This window comes from Geotrypetes seraphini, chromosome 3, assembly GCF_902459505.1.
Source record: "Geotrypetes seraphini chromosome 3, aGeoSer1.1, whole genome shotgun sequence".
NCBI classification, from domain to species: Eukaryota; Metazoa; Chordata; class Amphibia; order Gymnophiona; family Dermophiidae; genus Geotrypetes; species Geotrypetes seraphini.
Window position 1 is genome coordinate 109,794,572 of NC_047086.1, and position 22,286 is coordinate 109,816,857.

Below are 22,286 nucleotides of genomic sequence, written 5' to 3' on the forward strand. Positions count from 1 at the left end.
TTTTAGCTCTAATAGCTTCCTTCACTTCACTCATTAACCAAGCTGGCTGCCGTTTGGTCTTCTTTCCAACTAAACCTGCCATCCACAAAATACCTCCACTACAAATGAATTTTCCACTCTATGCTAACTTATCTGGGTGTAAAAACCTAGAATGACCTCCCAGAAACCATCAGGAAAGAAACAAACTACACTACATTCAGAAAAAAAACTGAAGACTCACCTCTTTGACAATTAACTGTCTTCATATCTAAATAGCACCCCCTACGTCTTGGACCCTCCTCTTGCTTCTCCATGCCCCCTCCCCTACTACTCTCCCCTTCCTCTTTGATCTGTCGCCTTGAGCCTGTATAGGTATGTGTGACTCACAAATGGAAGATTAGATTAGATTTTACTACATGGAATATATCTGGTCTGGGCTTCCATGATGGTCTTTTTGAATAACATCCACATCTGATATAAATTTTTGCGCTCTAAGTTTCTTTTTTACCATTCTTCTTATGTTATCAAGCCTCCTTTTTTAAAGTTAAATGCTATATCATCTTTTCTGTACAAGATTTATGCTTGATAATGTAATTAGAATTTGATAAATAAAATTTTTTTTAATGCTATTGTAATGGATTTTCTGTGTGCACTTACTCCAGAGATTATATAAAATTTAATTATATCATCAAGTGGTCTCAGCACTGTTAACTCCTGCACCAATTCATGCACTCCACTAAAAACTAAGTCTAGAATTGCTTCGCCTTTTGGTCTCTGAACCAGCTGCTTTATAAAGCAGTCCTTGATTTTTTCAAGGAATTTTACCTCGCTAGCATGCCCTGATGTTACATTTACCCAGTCTACCCTTTTCCATTGTAGGGAAGAAACAGTCTCAATGAGCCAGCACACCAACAAGCTGCTACAGCAATGCTTTGCTAATGCGTCGTTTAAGACAAAAAGAGCAATGCTGGATATTCTATTTTCAAACGATGGCACCTACAGGCCTGAATGCAGCTATTGAGTGGAAAGCTTTCCTGTAATGAAAATTGATTGGTGCTGTTTGGATTGACAACATTATGGTAGAGTTTGAAGTAAAGGCATCTGGCTGGAAGATCGCCATTGTGGAAAGAGCCATGAAGAGAGTACTTTATGTAGTATTTCCCCTGACAATGCGGATATTGAAACAGGGTATAATAAAAATAATAATAATAATAGTTTATTTTTATATACCGCCATACCCGGAAGTTCTAGGCGGTTCACAACAATCAAGCATAATACATACAGTACAAATAGATGTATTAAATTATCTAAAATTTGACAAAGTTGAATGCATACAATATAGGAAGAATATAAATGATTTAAAATAATATAAAAGTATTAAGTTAAACGATAAGATTCATTAAGAACCCAACTTGTTGAATAGTTGTGTTTTTATCTGTTTTCTAAAATCTAGATAAGAGGAAGCTTCTAACACAATTTTGGCAAGCTATGTATTCAGTTTGACCGCCTGAAAAGAGAAGGTTCTCTCGAGGAACATTTTGTAATGACAGGATTTTATTGAGGGATATGCAAACAAGTGTAATCTTCGAGAGCTCTTATTAGTGTAGCTTAGAGTAAAATGAGGGGTAAGATAACCTGGTAGCATGCCAAATACTGCTTTAAAGCAGAGATACATGAAAACTTAAATAAAACTCTAGATTCCAATGGGAGCCAAAGGAGCTTTTGATAGAAGGGGGTAACATGCTCCCCTTTTTTTAAACCAAAAATGAGGCGAACAGCCGTATTCTGGATCATCCTCGATTTTCTGAGAATTTTCTTGAAAGCACCCAAATATATGATGTTGCAGTAGTCAAGAATACTTAAATGGAAGATTGAACTAACAAATGAAAAGAGGCTTCGTCAAAGTACTTCTTAATAGTGCAGAGCTTCCAAAGTACATAACATAAGAACATAAGAACATAAGAAATGCCTGCACCGGATCAGACCCGGGGTCCATCTAGTCCGGCGTTCCGCACACGCGGAGGCCCAGCCAGGCACATCCTGGCGAATACAATGTCACTCGTATCCCTCAATGTCTTCTGCAAGAAGATGTGCGTCCAATTTTCCCTTAAATCCTAGAACGGTGGTTTCCTCCACCAGCTCTTTCGGGAGAGAGTTCCAGGCGTTCACCACTCGCTGTGTGAAGCAGAACTTTCTGACGTTTGTCTTGGCCGTGTCCCCTCTCAGCTTCAGGCCATGACCTCTGGTCCGAGACTGGGTTACATTTGCCAATGTGAATAACGCTGTTTCTTGCTCACCATCCTTTCCCCCTGTTGGTGAGTGAGCTTGCTCCATTATGTCAATTCCTTTTAGCAATTTAAAAGTCTCTATCAGATCCCCTCTCAGTCTTCTCTTCTCAAGGGTGAATAGTCCCAGTTTTCTGAGGCGATCTTTGTAGCTCAAGTTCTCCATACCTTTTACTAGCTTCGTCGCTCTCCTCTGCACCCTCTCCAGTAGTGTTATATCCTTCTTCAGGTATGGAGACCAGTGTTGGACACAGTATTCCAGGTGTGGTCTGACCATTGCTCTATAAAGTGGCATTATGACCTCCCTTGATCTACTCGTGATTCCTTTCTTTATCATGCCTAACATCCTGTTAGCTTTCTTTGCCGCCGCTGCACATTGAGCCGATGGCTTCAGGGTTCTATCTATCAGTACTCCCAGGTCTTTTTCTTGATCGCTCTTCTCCAATGTTATACCTAACAGTTTGTACCCATGCTCCTTGTTTTTACTGCCCAGGTGCATCACTTTGCATTTTTCTACATTAAAACTCATTTGCCAATTTTCTGCCCATCTCTCAAGTTGCTTCAAATCTCTCTGGAGTTCTTCGCTGTCTTTTTGTGACCTGATTGCTCGGCATAGTTTTGTGTCATCTGCAAACTTGATGATAGCACTGGTCGTTTCTTCTTCCAGGTCATTTACGAAGATATTGAATAAGATAGGCCCAAGAACTGAGCCCTGAGGCACACCGCTAGTTACTTTCTTCCAGTCTGAGTACTTCCCATTTATGCCCACTCTTTGTCTTCTGTTTTCTAGCCATTTTCCTATCCATCTCAGTATATCCCCTTCTATTCCATGACTTTGTAGTTTCTTGAGAAGTCTCGCATGAGGTACTTTGTCGAACGCCTTCTGGAAGTCCAAGTATATTATGTCAACCGGTTCTCCGCTATCGACTTGTTTGTTCACTCCCTCGAAAAACTGAAGTAAGTTTGTCAAGCATGACTTCCCTTTCCTGAAGCCATGCTGACTACCTCTCAGCAGGTCATGGTTATCCAGGTGCTGTACAATGCTGTCTTTAATCAAAGCCTCAACCATTTTCCCAGGGACCGATGTGAGACTCACTGGTCTATAGTTTCCCGGTTCTCCCCTTGATCCTTTTTTGAAGATACCGAGATACTTTTCTTAAATATTAAATCTGCATGTTTTTCCAATGTGAGATGTTTGTCCAGTTACTCACAATATTTTTAAGGATTGCTCGATATTGTAATCCAACCCATTCACATGTATCAATGTATCAACCCATTCACATGTATCAGGGAACTCCTGTTGGGGTTACAATAGTGAAGTGCAAGCTTGGTGACTGAGAGGTGAACAGATACGTGACTATTTTTTATAGAAACAGAGTATGATGGCAGAAAAGGGCCGTCGGCCCAACAAGTCTGTCCACTCGAATAACCCACCCCCCTAAGCACTTCCTCAAAGTGAACCCACATGTTTATCCCATTTATTCTTAAAATCGAGCACGCTGTTGGCCTCTACTACCTGAGGTGGAAGATTATTCCATCGATCAACCACCCTTTCGGTGAAGAAATACATCCTAGTGTCACCATGAAATCTCTCACCCCTGATTTTTAGCGGATGCCCTCTTGTCACCCTAGGTCCTGTTAGGAAAAAGATGTCTTCTTCCACCTCAATACAGCCAGTAACATATTTGAACGTCTCTATCATGTCTCCCCTCTCTCTGCGTTCCTCGAGAGTGTATAGCTGCAACTTACCTAGGCGTTCTTCATATGGGAGATCCTTGAGTCCATCCTAGTGGCCATTCGCTGAACCGATTCCATTCTCAGCACATCCTTCTGATAGTGTGGCCTCCAAAATTGAATACAATATTCCAGATGTGGTCTCACCATGGACCTGTACAGCGACATTACCACTTCGGGCTTTCGGCTGACGAAACTTCTCCAGATGCAACCCAGCATTTGTCTAGCCTTGGATGAAACTTTCTCCACTTGATTGGCCGTCTTCATATCTTCACTAATGATTACTCCCAGGTCCCGTTCTGTAACAGTTCTAGTTAAGGTCTCACCATTCAGAGTGTAACTCCTCCCAAGACCAAACCTCAACCTCCTCTCAAAACACTCATCTACCCTGAAACGACCCACAAGAATCAAACAGAAACCACTACTCTAACGTGTGCCTACCTAAACATCAGAGCCTTAGGATCCAAAACAGAACATATAAAAAATTGGATAAAAACCGAAAACCTAGACTGTCTCTTCCTCACAGAAACCTGGTTAACCTCAGACACAGACCCCAGAATAACAGAGGTATGCCCGCAGGGGTACAAAATAACAGTGACCTGCAGAGAGAAAAAAAGAGGAGGAGGACTAGCAATAATATTCAAAGACTCCCTAACCCTAAATATACAAGAAAAAACATCCACCACACAAATGGACTTCCTTGCCTGTCATCTCACAAGCTCCACACTAAAAAACTCACTAGCATGCATGCTCTGTTACATAACACTGGGAAATTGGACCACAACGAGACCTGAATTTGAAAACTTCATCTACCAAAACTCCTTAACAGCAGAATATAACCTTATCCTAGGAGACCTAAACCTCCACCTAGAAGACCCAAAATCCACACCAGCAAAAAACTGTCTAGCATTTCTCAATGCCTTATCCTTCCAAATCCTAGACCCACAAACCACTCATGAAAAAGGACATCAACTAGACATTGCAGCCTTCATGACCCACCAATCAACCACCCCAGTAATTCAAACACCCAATGGAACCTGGTCCCCATCCCTCTGGTCAGACCACTACACTTACAATTTCAGCATTAACTGGACCAAGAACAAAACCACACCTAAATCCCAAAAAATAACATACACCTCACGCAAACATATCGAGCCAACTGTATTCTGGAAAAAAATAGATGAAACACTCCAGGACCGCGACCCAAAAGACTTCATCTCTCACTGGAATTTTCTAGCCACCAACATCCAGGACGAACTAGCCCCACTACAAACCAAAACTAGAACCAGTAGAAGATCAGACCAATGGTTTGACAACGATCTGCTCCAACTTAAAAGACAATGCAGAAGATTAGAAAGAAAATGGAGAAAAACAAACCTAGATCAAACGAAAACCGCCTGGAAAAAAATTAACAAACAATATAAAATCCTACTAAAAGACAAGAGAAAAACTCACTACACAAACCTTATAGGCACAGAAACCCAAGATACCAAAAAACTATTCAAAATATTAAAAGACCTAACTGACACCAAACCCTACACGACCACTAACAACAACCCAACCCCCTCAGCCACCCTCCTAGCAGACTATTTCAAGAACAAAATCACTAACGCCAGAGCCACCCTCAACTTTACCCCATCCCACCTAAACGAAATCACAACCCAACCCACGGATAAAGAATCTACTACAGCGGACAGAACATGGTCTCAATTCCCCAACATACAATGGTCCAAATTCAATAAACTCTACAAAAAATACAGCCACGCCTCCTGTGACCTCAACCACTGCCCAGCATATCTCCTTACCACCTCCAGTGTAAAATTCCGTACTCTACTTCTGCAATGGATACAAACAACACTCACAGATGGCTTTTTCCCTGCTGACTTCAGCGAAATTATCATCACCCCAATTCAAAAAGACCCAAAAGGACCAACAGACCAACCATCCAACTTCAGACCCATTGCCTCTATACCGCTATATGTCAAAATTACAGAAGGCCTAGTAGCCAAACTCCTCACAAACTATCTAGATGACCATAACCTACTCCACCCCATGCAATCAGGATTCAGAACTAACTTCAGCACAGAGACACTCCTGGGCTCCCTTATGGACACAGCCAGACAACACCTCAGCACAGGAAAAAAAATGCTTCTCATACAACTGGACCTGACTGCAGCATTCGACCTAGTTGATCATAACATCCTTCTCCAAATCTTGGATGCAATAGGTATCTCAGATACAGTATATTCTTGGTTTGAAGGCTTCCTAAAATCCAGAACCTACAGAGTAAAATCAAACAAAGAAAAATCAGATCCTTGGTCAAACCCTTGCGGCGTACCACAGGGATCCTCACTATCCCCTACTCTCTTCAACCTATACACTGCCTCTCTCGGGGCATACCTGGATAACCTAGGCATTACCACCTATAGTTATGCGGATGACATCACCATCCTCATACCATATGATCAGCCAAAGACCACCATGACAAACATAATACACCAAACAATAGAAACAGTTACAACCTGGATGAAAGAACACAAACTAAAACTCAACCCAGATAAAACTAAATTCATCCTCCTCGAAAATGACAAAGTCCCAACTATAACCAATTTAGAACTTAACTCAATCAACTATCCAATCCAAACCACCATAAAACTACTAGGAGTGACAATAGACAGATGCTGCACTATGCAACTGCAAATAAATAAAACCATACAGAAATCCTTTGCAATAATGAGAAACCTGAGACAAGTCCGGAAATTCTTTGAAAGATCACAATTCCAGCTCATAGTGCAATCCCTAATCCTAGGATTGCTAGACTACTGCAACATCCTCTACCTCCCCTGCCCTGCCACGATGACCAAGCAACTACAAACAATCCAAAATACTGCTCTGAGACTCATCTACTCACTGAGGAAACATGATCATATCACAGAAGCCTACATCAACTCACACTGGCTACCAATCCAAGAAAGAATATTATTTAAATTCTACTGCATGATATTCAAAACCCTAAATGGAAACAGCCCAGCCTACCTAAACAATCGCCTCATCCAAGCAACCTCAACCAGACATAGAAAAACGCACTCCCCTTTCACACCTCCCCCGATCAAGGAAGTAAAACGGTCAAAACAATACGACGGCCTCCTAGCCACTCGAGCTGCAGGAATGGATAACCAAATCTCCAACCTACTGTTAACCACCCCAGACTACAAGATTTTCAGAAAACAAATAAAAACTATACTCTTCAAGAAAGCCCTGAAACAGTCCTAACCACACCCACTCTTAAAATCTCTTACTCTTAACAACACTTTTACCTATCAAATGCTATCTAAAACCCATAATTTCACCATATTCTTACCTCCTAAAGACCTCCACTTCCCTTTGGTAACTCTTTATCCAATGTTTATTACCTTAAAAAATTCTATGTCATCGCTTATTCTATTCCTTTTAATTTGTATGTAATTCCTGTTTTTTAGTTTGAATGTAATCCGCCTTGAACCGCAAGGTAATGGCGGAATAGAAATCACTAATGTAATGTAATGTAATGTAATGTTTCCGCTACCAAGGTGCATAACTTTACACTTCTTGGCATTAAAACTCAGTTGCCAAATAGTAGACCATTGCTCCAGTAAAAGAAGGTCCTGTGTCATAGTGTCAGGCAAGGTATCTCCGCCCACAATATTGCATAATTTAGCATCATCGGCAAATAATGCAATTTTACCCTGAAGTCCCTGTGGCAGATCCCGTACGAAAATATTAAATAGGACTGGACCCAGGACTGATCCCTGCGGTACTCCACTAAACACCTCCGACGTTTCAGAGGGAGTACCGTTTACCACTACCCTTTGAAGTCTGCCACTGAGCCAGTCTTTAACCCAGTTTAATGTTTCTCCTAGTCCCAGAGAGCTCATCTTGTTCAAAAGCCTTACTGAAGTCTAGATACACTACATCCATGGACTCTCCCTTATCTAGTTTTTTCATTACCCTGTCAAAGAAGCCGATTAGATTGGATTGGCAGGACCTTCCCTTTGTAAATCCATGCTGATGGGGGTCCCTCAGCCTCTCATCGTCCAGAACCGTATCCAATTTGTGTTTAATCAATTTATTTAATACTTGGGCAATAAAGTGACTTGCCCAGAGTCACAAGGAGCTGCAGTGGGAATCGAACTAACAACCTCAGGGTGCTGAGGCAGCAGCTCTAACCACTAGGCTACGCCTACTTGAATAGTTTATTTTTCTTTGTGTATGTTGTTTACCTAACTTTTAACTAATAAATACAAGTTTTCCTGCCCTCACCATTTTGTTCTCAAGCTCAACCCTATATTTTCACTTGCTGAAACTGTTTTTGCTTTCCTTTGGCATCTTTGGGATGTTCCCCTTGTCTCCCATCTTTTTAACAATAAATAGAACAACTATGAAATAAAAACAAAGCAAACATGGAACATCTGAATAAGACAGAACATAGAAGAAAAGTTGTAGGGAGCTACTGGATAGTCATATTTGTGAGGACCAAGAAAAAATGATTATGCAATTTACTGAGCTATTGCTTACTGTGTGTGAACTCTAGAACCTTCTCACTGAAATCTTCCTTCTTATAGTTAAAGCCAGCAGCTGCCCCGAGGTTTCTTGCCATGTGAAGTTTCTCCTGGGTTCCTGCAGTGACTATGGGAACTGCGCCCGCTAGTCGAGTCAGCTGAATGGCTGCAGTTCCAACTCCACTAGCTCCTGCATGGATCAGCACCACTTCCTTCTGCTGCACTTTACCTAAAGCCAACGGAAGAAAAATAAATTACTAAGCCGACATTATATTAGGGTTGATTGTAACCTGAAGCAGTGATCCCTGCTATGCAACATTAAAATAGTTGTTCTCTCAGGGTTTCCACAGCTGGCATTGTGCTTGTTGCAGGTTTCCTGGTCTCGCTGCGTCTTGTCAGGTAGAAACCGACGTTTCAGCCACCATGCTGTGGCTTTCTTCAGGGTATGCTCTGAAGTCTACAGTTGACTTTGTAAATAGTGGGTTCACTGACCTGATTTTGAACAGGGAAGTCCACCAATTTGAATTTTGGTGGGAAAGTCAGTTGGTCAGTGAATCCTGAGCCCTAACTGAGTCTAGCCTTACCTGTGTACGTTCTGGTCTAGCAGAAACTTGTCTAACTTTGTCTCGAATCCCTGGAGGGTGTTTTCCCCTACTTCAGTCACACATGGCAGGAACAGTGTTAAGAGAGAGCAACTAGGGCAACTGCCCCCTGGTCAGAGAGAGAGCCTAAGCTTGCTGGAAGCTATAGAAGCACAGCCTGTTATGTCTAATAACAGCTCTAGCAGGATACATATTTCAAATCTGAAATATTGAAATCACAAAATATAAAATTTATTTTTTCTACTTTTGTTGTCTGGGGAGGAGATGCCGAGTCTGACACGGGTGCAATTTTTTTACCACTGGAGCAAGACTTTTCACCGCTCCCACGAAGCATGATTCTATAAACCAATGCCTAGCGGATGATTGACAATTGTGCTCCTCGATGCCTAGAAGTTAGGCATCACTTATAGAATCAGGGGCTATATTCCATATCCAGCAGTATAAAGTTCTATCAAACATTGGGGAATTAGTCCTATTATTTACAACTATAGTGAAGAAAACTGGAACAAACTGAATTACAAAGGAGGTGTTGGAATAACATCTTACCTACAAAATGAAGCAACTGAAAGGCTGTCAGCCATGCTTCAGGAATAGAAGCAGCCTGATGGAAAGTCATACCAGCAGGAATTGGCATTAGTTGACCCTCCTTCACAGAGGCATATTCAGCATTGCCACCCCCCGACAACAGAGCCATGACCAAGTCTCCGGTTTTCCAGCATCCTGTGCAGTCAGGTCCAAATCCTATTATAGTTCCAGCTACTTCCAGCCCTAGAATTTCACTGGCTCCTATTGGGGGAGGATATTTCCCCTTCCTCTATGAAAACAGATTGGAGGGGAGTTATTAAAGTACCTAGGGAGAGAATTGCTTTGCAGTTTTAACTAAGCTTCTAAATGGGTGACATCTTTTAAACAGAGAAATTCAATGAACTCCATTTCATGGCATAGTTTACAGTAATAATAATAATTTTATTCTTATATACCACCTAAGCCATAATAGTTCGAGGCGGTTTACAACAAGAAATACTGAACAAGCAGTAGAAAGATACATATCATACAAAATACAATATTAAAATAAGCTTAGTAAAAGGAGCCCTTAGTCTCAGGGGCATTTCTGCCAAACACATTCAAGCTTACAAAACAATCTTTTATCCTCCCTTAAAAAAGGCACAAACCAAGGAAAAGCTCTAAGACTCCTCACAATAACTTCTGCAAAAGGAGGAAAATGATCAAGAGCAAATTCACTGAAGAACTCCAATAGTCAATAGTATTAGAGGCCAAAAAAGATCAGATAAACCATAGACATTACATATGCTATGGGGCTCATAATCAAAATGGAAATACGTCTAAAAAACCGGCCTAAATTGGCATTTGGACTATCAGTAAGATAAGTCGTCCCAAGTGCCGATAATCGAACCGAGTTTTAGATGTATCTATAATGACTTAGTCCTTTTTAGTGCTGCTGTATGCCCAGAGCTAAAAGGGTTGTGTTAGGAGGAGTGATGAGGGCGGGATTTGGGCGGGACATGGGCCGACCTAGATATAGTCGTACTGTAAGTATAACTGAAAGTCTAACGAGGCTGCCAGGTCTAAGTGCCCAGAAGGTATCAAAAGTGACCAGATAACCACTGTAGAGAGAAAGTACAGACCCCTACACACTCCCCCAGTGATCACTGACCCCCCCCCACCATAAAAATTGCAATAAAAACTTCACATATCTGCCTCCAGAACATCAGCACCTGGCATTGGAAAGCCTAGTAGAGTTGCACAGAGGTGGCTTAAGTAGTCTGGGGAGTGGGCTAGTGAACCATAGAAAGGAGGACCCAGGTCCATAAGTCACTCTAACTACTGCATTCTTGGTGAAACATGTGCACCCCGCAAACCCTATTGTACTGCCATATAGATGCTACCTGCAGCCATAAGGGCTGTTGGAGTTCTAGACAGGTGGATCTAGTAGATTTTGGGGGTGTTTTGGAGGGCTCACCATGACCTATAGGGGTAGTTCTGGTGAGATGGTTATGTGGCACCCTTTTTGTGAAGTTCGCAGCAGTGCCCTGTAAGGTGCCCCACTACTGTGTTACCATGTCTGGGTGTCCAATCCATTACTTTGCTGGCGTCTCCCACATGCAGAATGTCTTGTTCTAGGCATTTTTCACTTGGACAAATTTTTGGATGAGAATGGGATATAAAGATAGACGACTTAGCGTCTGGACGATCGAACAGCTGGACATGCAGGTAGACAATTCTCAAAAATAAAAAATATTTTGGACATATTTTTCGAGAATGGACTTTACACACTGCCGACTTTGGGCGACTAGCAACTTAGGCCCAAAACGGACTTAGACATATTTTTTTATTATGCTCCTCCATGTGTTTTAACAGAGTGCTCTTGTTTAACAAAGGACTTAAGTTACAACCAAGAATTATTACATAAGTAGACCAAGGCAAAAAACTAACATTGGTCTAACTTTCCTAGCAACTACAAAAGAATCTAAAACATATATCAGATCAAGAGTATGACTGACTGCTTGGGTTGGTCCTCCTGCAATCTGAGACCATTGAAGAAAAAAAAAAAAAAAATCACTGGAAGGTAAATCAGTCTCACACTGATCCATATACAACATCATGTGATAAAATTGCTTCAATTAAAGGAAAATAATCACTGTAAACCAGGAGGACAATAACGTAATACATTTAAAGCTGAAGAGACAAAAATAATATTTCATAAATACTATCAATAGGAAAGTCAACAATATGAAACTAGTTGCATTTTAAAAATAATCTAGGTCAGGAGTTCTCAATCCAGTCCTTGAGACACACCTAGCTAGTCAAGTCTTCAGGATATCCATAATGAATATGCATGAGATAAATTTGCATAGAATGAAAGTACTGCATGCAAATTTATCTCATGCTTATTCATCATGGACATCCTGAAAGCCTGACAGGCTTGGTGTGCCCTGAGCATTGGGTTGAGAACCCCTAATCTAGGCCTATGGTTCAAAATAATTGGATTTTATTTTCAGAAAGTCATTTACTGACTCATAGGACATAAAGATCTTAGGAGTCCTTTTACTAAAATAGTTTTTAAAAATGGGCTTGGCATATTTTAACATGGGACTTTCCCAGGTGTTAAGCCTATATTTAGGGCTCCTTTTACTAAGCTGCGATAGTGGTTTTAGCGCACGCTTAGCGCGCGAATTGCCGCACGTGCTAGAAGCTAACACCAGCATTGAGATGGCATTAGTTCTAGCCATGTAGTGTGGGTTTAGCGCGCTAAAATTCTGCGCACGATAAAAATGCTATCGCTGTTTAGTAAAAGGAGCCCTTAATGTGTCAGAAAATAAGGCATTTCTTCTCTTTTTTTATTTGTAGGTCATGCGCTAAATATTGTCAGCATGTGGCAACTGCAAATAATTAATGCAGGGGAACTTATTGCCTTCTGTTTAGAAAGCGCAAAGTGCTCCTGTGTTAAGTTTGCGTTATTCAGATAGCATGCGCTAATCAGAAAGTGCTACTTGAATAAAGCTTCTAAACCCATTCCCCACCATGACACACGCCTTCCGAAACAAATAACGCATGTGGGAAATGGCAAATTACCACAAAACACAGTAAGCATTTTCCTCTGCATTATACATGAGTTAGGGCTTAACACCCTTTAGTAAAAGGGCCCCTTAGTTTGGTTATCAGAGGACAGTGCTCTTCACGAGAGCTATCATCATGGTCTTGGGAGAAGGGAATAGTATTGAATAGGCTGAAAACCGAGTTGCCCTGTCTCCTTTATGTTTCTCCCATTATGTTCTCTATCGAAAATTAGTCTATGTTCTGGAGAATACAAATGATATGACCTGTAGAAAAGGGTGCACATTGCACCTAACACTGGGTCACAGAAAGATCTACAGAGTTCTTGAAAGAGCAATACCTGAAGCAAATCTGCTCTATTCAGTGCACTGGTATGAACCTTTACAAGGACTTCCCCTTCTCCTGCTTCTGGTTTCGCCACCTCTTTTATGTAGAGATTTTCTGGTCCTCCTGGAGTGTCAAAGTACACTGCTAGCATGTTCTCTGCAGAAAGAACAAGGAAAATAAGATTATTGGTAGGCAAACCTCCCCCAGCTGGAAATGCAGGTTACAGCCAAAAGCTGATCTGTGCAGAGCAATGTGAGACATTCTGAGACCCATGCAAGAAACTAAAGCCTCCCTCTTCTCTCTCAAGTCTCAGCAGACCTGTGCAGCAGGCTGAGAACCAGGAGAGACTGGTTCAAATCCCATTGAATTGATATTCCTTGGGTAAATCCCTTAACCCTCCATTGCTTTGGGTAGAAATAGATTATAAGTCCTCCAGAAACAAGGAAATACCTACTGTGCCTGTAACTTGCCTTGAGCTACTACAGAAAAAGCATGAGCTAAAACTAAAACTCCCCCTCAATCCCCAGTAATTCTCCCCAGCACTCCCAACCACTTTGGTTGTACTACAGAAAGGTAATCAAACACATTACCCTTACCTGTAGTGCCTCCCTCAGGTGATTCCCCAATGCTTCCAAGTGACTGTCCAATTTCTACTGTTCACCACATCCAGTGAATCCTCAGATTTTTTACTTTTCCCCACACACAGTGCTCTTCCACTTGATCCTGATTACAGCTAATATCCTACTTTATCACCTTTGCCCCTCTCCCTATTGATTGCACATCAATTTGTCTCATTGTACATAAGGATTTCTTTGCCATGCAAGATTGTCTCCTCTTGGCATTTTGCTTATCTGTCCTTTGATTTTTCTGGAATTTTTAAAAACGGCTTTGCAATTTGACAGTATAACAAGTGTTTAAAGTAAGATTTTTCAAAGGGGGGGGGGGATATTAAAAAGAAACCTAGCAATTTATGATAACAAAAGCATAAAACTAGTTATAGATTGCATAGACCTGTCCTCTCCCCTTCCTCCTGTCAACAGTCATGAGATCCCTCCCTATCTGTCTACTATACATCTCCTCAGCCGAATGTCACAAGAGTATCTGTGCTCTGGTTCAGTTTAACAACTTTGCTCTAAAACCCTATTACAGAGAAGGTTGAATCATCCATTTATATCACAATCACTTCAGTATGTACGTACTATAAGGCTGGGGAAAATCATCTGAAAGTTGCTTACTAGTGGTAAAAGAAAAGTGCGAGCTACTTTACCTTTGATCAACTTCTTGTGGCTACTTTACCCAGACACTCTGCTCTTTCTAAGCAATTCCAGGCACAGTGGAAGCAACCACTACAGGGCTGCAAGACACGGTGTCGTTTGGAAATTAAAAAGCCTAGGACGTCTTCCAGACACAGAGCGCCTACTTATACAAACTTTGTCGCTTGACCAGTTCAAAAATACATCACACACGTTCTCCATGAAGCCCTATAGGGGCGGCAGAAAAATACTTCCTGGAACCCCGCAGCCAAAGAAAGTGGCACGTTCCTGAGCTACTTCCTGACACATGTGAGGCAGTGAAGGGATGGGGTTGAAGCTAGCTCAAATTTCAACCTCCTGCCTAACGATGCTGCTGCTGTCCATCAGCTATTTTTCTGTTTATTAACTTTGTGTCCTTTCAGTGCTTTGCAGACAGGCCAGGCTGATGATCGTTTCGTGGTTGAATACAGCAGTTAGGATCTGCGGTACTGATAGCCTGGATTTGGCGCTAAGGCCTGGCTTGTTTGTGTTCAGTGGTTTTTACCATTAATCATTCTCAACTTTTTTTTTGCTTCCACCTGTTAACTTTAAACTTGTGCCAAAGTTTTTTGCCTATGATGCTTGGGTGGAAGAGTGTGGTACACCTCTCCGTTTGTCTGATACTTTTCTTTCGCTTAAGTAATAAGCTAGCTTTCTTGGTGTGTGTGGTGTTTTTGTTTTGGAGTGATATTTTTGGATTTTTGTCTTATGTTTTCATCTACATTATTTATTGACCATGTAGCCTTTGCACCACTTCCACAATTCTTTATTCATCATGTTGGGGGAAAAAATTCTGAGAGGCTTGCAAAGGTCTACTAGATAAAGCACTCAACAACCATATGTATTTTCAGTTGATGTATTTTCAGTTGTTTAACCTGTTAAAGAAAATAAATTTAAAAAAGGAAAAACAAAACACTCAGCCACATGTGTAACCCTTCCTATACAGTTTCAGATGAGAAAAAATGTCAACATGTCTTAGACAGCTGACCAGACTGTGATGATTAGGCCCACAATGCAGTATATTTGTTGTGTGGTCAGGAGGAGTTCAAGCTTTCTCAGAAGAGGACTCAGATACCAGGAAAACATCCCAGATATGATGACGTATTAGCCTCATGGCTCTGTGTGTAAAGTGCTTGTGTCTTGTGAGCTATTTACCAGACATTGTTCTGCGTGTATAGAAGGTAAGGCTTATTAATCCCAGGTTCATTTGGCGAAAGAAAGGCATTTCATTGCCCATGTCTTTTCTGGGTAACCCCTGGCAGGACGTTCCTTTACCATTTGTTTACCTTTTTCTATGGCAGCACGCACAGTTAAACATCTGAAAAGGAAAGATTTACTGTTAATTCAGTCATTGCAGGGTTCCAGGTACCAAAAATAATCTCTGGAAATAAATAGAAATAGGTAGGCAGTCCTAACTGCCTCTTTTTTGTTCCGGGGGTCATGGAGAACATCTTTCACTCCCTCTTCTGCCCCTGCACTCCTGTGGGTCCATCTCTCCCTCTTCCTGTCCCCTTCCCATGCCCTCTGCCCTACTCCCAAGTTCTCTCTCTCCCAATGCTCTCTTCCATTATCTCATCCCCCAAGTCCTACATCTCTCCCTCCCTTATGCCATCCCCTCTTCTGAGTCCTTCTCTCCCTTTAGACCCTCGCCTGCCATTTTTCTTTTTCTCCCTTCCACTCATCTCCCAAATCTGCCATTTCTTCCTCTCTACTTTCTAGCATCCCACAAGCCAACATCTCTCCCTTCTGCCTCCAGTCTAGAATCATTCACTCATACTCTCTTCCCCACTGCCTACACCCTACCCCATCACACCAGGCCACAGTCTGGCATCTTACCCCTTCCTTCCTCAACTTCCTTCCCTCCTTCAGCTTTCACTTCCCTCTTCCAAGACTCTCACTCTTTAATTGGAAACTTAAGCTACTACCTCTGCTGCGCCCCTGCCCCGGCATCTCTCCTCCCCCCCCCCCGCCACAACCCCCCTGCAGAATAATCTAGCTTATTTGCATTTCAGAAGTTATCAGCAGTAGTGATTCATTTAGGTCACCGACCCCAGAGCCTCCTATTACTACTGTGCCTGCCCCTGTGGAAACAGAGGGCGGGTCTCAGAGAGGGCGGATCTCAGTAGTAGAAAGATGCCATGATTGGTGGCCTCTGTGAATTGCTGCCACTGGTAACTTCTGAATGCAAATCAGGTAGATTCTGTGACAGCAGTGGGGGTGGGGGGGGGGAAGGAGAGATGCTGGCCAGCTACGTTTGATTTTACACATACTAGTTTTTCCACATATTCATCATCATAGGACTCTTATGGACCCCTAAGGAAGACATCTTGTCGAAACGCGGACCGTGTTGGGTCCTGCCCCATTAGTGGACTAGGTCCTTCCGATTTGTATGTGGATTTCCATTTTTGATGTGGATTATTTTGTATATTTGGAACTTTAACTCTTTCATTAAAGTCCATATCAGGATCATCGTCTTTCCACAGTGTTTTTTTGGTTTGGCCAGGAGGGAAGGACAGATACCATACACAGCAACTTTCTCAGGACTTCCCCCTTCCTGTTAGGGTCTTGGTAGGGGTGGGCAACCAAAGACCATGTTCTCATAAACACTAGGGTTACCAGATGTCCATGAAAACCCGAACATGTCCTCCTTTTAGAGGACAGTACGGGCTCCTGGACGGACTTTCCAAAACCCAGCATTTGTCTGAGTTTTGGAAAGCTCCTACAAGCTCCAGCTGCATCTCTGGGGGCGGCCGGCTGGAGGTTGAACCAGGTGGGGCTGGGACAGAACGGGGTGTGGTTATGTGTCTGGGTTTGTTTGTTTTTTAAAATATAATCCTAATAAACACAGTCTCTTTTATTACCTTCTGACTCTGCTCTGGTATCAATGCTGTAAAATGATCCATGAGTCTGGCACTGCTAAGTCAGTATGGATGTTTGCTGAGCCAGATTAAGAGGCACATCCCCAGGTATAAATCTTTTAGAAATGATAAGTAGTAGTAGTAGTAGTATGTGAAGACAGAGAGAGTGCCCTCCAGCCAATTTTCTTGGTGAAAGGAAGTCTGTGTGGGAGGAGAGGTTAGGGATACCACAAAGCCTGTCAGCTAGAGATGTCTTACTAAACTTGTGCTACTTTATTCTCATTGCTTTTGCCAGTCCTGCCACTTGAAACCATGCACCAGGCCCATTGAGAGAAGGTAAGGGAGAGGGAGTGGCATATGTAGGGTCAATGCTACCAGGCAGAAAAACTGTGCATCAGTGAAGGATGACAGCTTCATGGAGGATGAAAGAATGTGGGATGGTAGAATGAGGTTAGGAACTGGATTCAAGGCAGCAGAAATGGAAGCGAAAGGACCCAGGATTGAGAGATGGGAAAATGATCAGATCTGGGATCGATGGAGCAGGGCAGGGAGAATGGAAAAGATATGGGGTGTCAGGGCACACATATTAGGGCTCTTTTTACTAAGGTGCACTAGCGTTTTTAGCGCACGCTAACCACACACTAAACAAAAAATACTAATGCAAGCTCTATAGAGGCATTAGCGTGCGCAGCATTGTAGCGTGCACTAAAACCACTAGCGCACCTTAGTAAAAGGAGCCTTTAATTTCTGCCCTGAGCCTCACTGTATGGAAAGAAGAGGACATTATCCATAACACCACAAAATCAAGAAACATAAGCTCCAACTGATTTCTCTCTTGCTGACTGGACCCTTAAAATAACACATTTGTAAATTGCTTTAAGCTAGGACTGAAATTGAATCTTTGGACACTTGTGCTGTGCAGTACCAGCTGGTTATTATAATGAATAATGCCTAAGACAGATTGGACAGGTAGTGCTGTTTATTGCCTCTTAATAACTTTGTACCAAGTCCTGCTAAACAGCATTGCAAGAGCCAATCATCACTTACAGAAGTCTCGATGAAAGCAGAAACATGACTGTGAATTTGAAGCTCCAACTTTTTTGTACAGTGGCCTTCCCTAGAGATGTTTAGAAAACCCTCACTTGAATATAGGCACTATTTTGGTGACCTTATTTCGCAAGCACATCACTGCTTTCTAATGTCCATCCTTTTTTTTTTTAAGTTCAAATTTTTTATTGTGAATTTGGGTATAACAAACAAAGAAACATAAGTCATCAAAAACAGTGACAATCAAGCAACATAATAAAGATAAAAAACCATGAATAGATTCCACTGTAAAAGTAGCCCCAAATAACAAAGTAATCCAAAAACTAGTCACAGAATAATAATAATAACTTTATTTTTTGTATACTGCCATACCCAAGGAGTTCTAGGCGGTTCACATTTGTTTATAAAAAAAAAAAAAATTACAAGTGGTTCACACCAATTGAACATAGTTGGAAGCAGCAAAGTAGTTGAGGTTATAGATGGAAGGGACGTGTAGGTCAGAGGGGAGAGGGTTGGGGTGGGTGGGCTGGGTAGTATGGTGAAAGGGGCAGGAGGGGGTTATGGTTCATTGAAGAGGGGCGTTAGGTGTCTTGTCCATGGAATAGGTGAGTTTTGAGAGATTTTCTAAACCCAAGGAAGGCTATAGCGTGAAAAAAGGAAGGAAAGGAAAAGGGAGTAAAGAAAAAGAAGGAGAGATAGGAGGAGAGATACAGGAGTGATCTACAAAGCAGAATGTACATAACAATCAAGAAATTTCCATGGAGAAACATGACAAGGCATCTGTGAGGATAATCTGGAGATACACCGTTTTTCATAGGCATAAGATTCATATTTATGATAGAGGCACAAAGAGTTCCACCAAAAGGTGTAATGTCCATCCTTTTTAATAATTTGGCAGGATTCTTCTCCACCTCCTCCTCCCCTTGACGCAATGGCACAGCAGTGGAAACGAAGACCAATTTCGCCCCTGAAAGCCAATGTATACATCCAAAACACAAGGGAAGATGAAGATCTGTGCATGAGGTTAGACAGCATGCATCACAGGCACTGGATAACCCTGAATACCCTAAGTGAAGAGACTAACCGCGTGAAAAATCATCTTCTGCTCCAGAGGGCAATCTCCCGGCGTACAACACTGAGTCAGATCATGAGTGAAATCCAGTCTTTGAAAAAGCGAGGCTGAGCAATGACCAAAAAAGGGATCCAATGGCAGATTTTGAATTCTCAGTAAAGACGGAGGACCGACACATCACCTAAAACGAACCATTTTCCAATAGTTTTAGTTCACCCCTTGGTATCTTTTATTCTGCCCAGTCACGTACAGGCTAAAGACTTAAGATCAACATCTCACAGTCCATTAACACAAACAGCATCATCTGTCATGGAGCATACAAGATTTGGACCAGATCAGCCTCTCTTTAAAGCACATGGAACACCCGTGACCTTTCTGGTAAAGCATCCCAGGGCAACACCACCTTTCCAGCAGAGAATAGCCAGCACAATGGAAGTGATGACATATAGACAGCTTGGGGGCATTTCCAAACTAGAAAACATTTACATTAAAGAAGTTGAGATGCAGAAGCAGAACAAACTGCTGGAAAAAGAGACTGAACCAGCAGTTTGATGCTTCCCTCCAAGGAAAAATAATTAATTTTCTCAAAAAAATTTTAAAAGTACTAAAATAGCTATAATGTACTAGTAAAAAAAAAAGAGTTTTATGGAATACAGGACTTGGTTTATGATAAAAGCTATATTTCAGCCAACACATTAAGAGCCCCATTTAACACAGAACGTAGAGATTAGAATTGAGACATCCAGATCAGGATGTGCATAATTCCAGTGGTATTTCAGAAAAGGATCTTACTGAGGTAAAACCTTCTCTAAAATACCTGCAAGAGTGAATGTGTATTTGCTGGCATATATAGTGGGAGCAACCACTTTCCAAATATAGATGAGGGAAAAATCAACAGAGGAAACTCAGCAACTTATATGTATATGTCAAGCCATTATGCAAACCAATATGTGTGAATGCTACTAATTAAATATAGAGACTATATTCATATCAGCTTGGAGGGGAAAATAAACAGAGGATTAAAGTAGATAACTTCCTTAAATCCATCCTTCTGTAAAGGGCTGGATGAAACAAGCACTTTTTAGAAAACCTACACATGCCAGGAGGTAGCAGAAATCCCTATGTGGAAACATTGTCATGTGCATGCCCTTTGTGAAATAGAGACTACGTGTAGATTTCAGACCCCCCACAGGCCATGACCAAACCATGCCTCTAACACACTCCCTTGCAGATACTATGAATTATGGATATCCATGTATAAACTGAGCCCTTTCTAAAGTTGTCATTTACATGTAGGTGTCATTTCCACTATTCCCTCTGCGTGCTGCCAGTAGGAGGTAGTGTTTCAATATCATGTTTTCAATCACTAGGGACAGGTAGGTTCCCTGGAGTCCTGCAGAGCTTGCATGTAGGGTTATCATTCGTCCGGGTTTCCCTGAACATGTCCTCATTTTAGAGGACTGTTGGGATGTCTGAGAGTTTCTTTTAAATTAGGAGAATGTGTGCTTGTCTAGCTAGGTTTTAAAAATATGAGCTGCCCACAAGCTCGCCCACCCACTTTGGGCTCAACATAATGCATCCAACCATAGTAAAGGGGGAGGAGTGGATCACACTGGATGCTGTCTTGGTGGGGGCACTAGCACCTCTCTGACCCACCCCAAGCCAGGCTTGTTCCCCCCACCACTTCTTTAAATTTTGGCCAATGTGAGCAACTTCTCCGGCCTGCTGCTCACAGCGGCCTGGCTCCCCTCTGAAATCATTTCTGGGTCATGGGGCCAGGAAGTGACATCAGAGGGAAAACCAGAGAAGCTGCTCATGCTGGCAAAGATTTAGAGGTATAGGGGAAGGAAAAGTGTGAGTGGGGGGTGGGAAGGTACAAGGGGGCAGCACTGCCTCAAGTGCCTCCTACCATCACTGTACCATTGCATCCAACCTCCCTCCCAAAGTCTGGCTTGTTTCCTCTCCCACCATCATCTTCCACACCTCAGATTCATTGCCGGCAGTGTCAGTAATTGAGAAACCCGCTGCCGACTGGCTCCTGCACTCTACACTCTGCCATGTCCCATTTCCAGTGATGCAATTTCCTGTCCCCGTGCAGGTGGGACATGGCAGAGAGAAGAGTTTAGGAGCCAGCTAGCAGCAGGTGTCTCAATCACTGACACTGCTGGCAATGTGTCTGAGGAATGGAAGACTAGGGAGGGGGGAGGGAGAGGGACTAGTGCAAAATATTGGACTGACGGTAAGATGCTGCTTGGAGGAAGAGAAAGGAAGGAAACAGAGCTGGTAGGGAGATCAGAGGAGAGAGGGGAGTGGAGGGAAACAGATGAGGGAAAGAGGAGAGACAGAGCCATGAGAGATTGATGCTGGGAAGGGGGTCAGCAGAGAAAGACAGAGATGCTAGATCTGGTATAGATGAAAGAGAAAAGAGGGTACTGCTGAGAGAAGGGATAGTGATGCACAGGGGTGATGAGGACAAAGAGTGCAGATGTTAAAGGGTGAGGAGAAAGAGATGCTAGATGAGGGGAAGGGATGGAGAGAGATGCCAGAATATGGGAGTGTGGGATGGATGGATAGGTGATAGGAAGAGGCAGATGCTAGTCCATGGGGTGGGGTGGGGTGGGATGGAGAAATGGAAGGGAGAAGACTGAGATACTAGACCTGGGGATAAAAAAGGAGAAGAGAGCAATGCCTTTGAAAATATTACCTTGATGACGACCAATGCAGAAGTAGAGCTGGAACTTTATAAAGCCAGTGAATATTCAAAGACAGGGGTTCTAAGATTTAATTTTCAGGCCATGTGGTCACAGACTGTAGGGAGTGAGGTAGAAGAGAAAGACTGAACCACAGGGGAAAGAGGGTGAGAAATGCTGGACTATGGGAGGGAGAGAGAGATGCTGGACCATGGAGTTGCAGAAGGAAGGGAAGAGAGAGGAAAAGCTGGACATGATGAAAGACAAGGACAGAGGTGATGTTAAG

At 42.4% G+C, this 22,286-nt stretch overlaps 1 protein-coding gene across 3 annotated transcripts in view; it reads right to left on the bottom strand.

The window, feature by feature from the left end:
* Nucleotides 1-14,620, bottom strand: part of TP53I3 (tumor protein p53 inducible protein 3) — a 28,375-nt gene extending 13,755 nt beyond the window's left edge. The window contains exons 1-4 of one of the 3 annotated variants that reach the window (XM_033937809.1): nt 14,309-14,620; nt 13,055-13,197; nt 9,685-9,952; nt 8,553-8,765 (exon numbers count right to left, since the gene is read on the bottom strand). In XM_033937809.1, coding sequence (XP_033793700.1) covers nt 8,553-8,765; nt 9,685-9,952; nt 13,055-13,192 — 619 coding nt within the window. In that variant the 5' untranslated portion in view covers nt 13,193-13,197; nt 14,309-14,620. Of the gene's footprint in view, nt 1-8,552; nt 8,766-9,684; nt 9,953-13,054; nt 13,198-13,637; nt 14,121-14,308 lie in introns of those variants that run through there. The other 2 variants (XM_033937811.1, XM_033937810.1) reach the window with 2 other exon arrangements.
* Nucleotides 14,621-22,286: the final 7,666 nt, after the last annotated feature.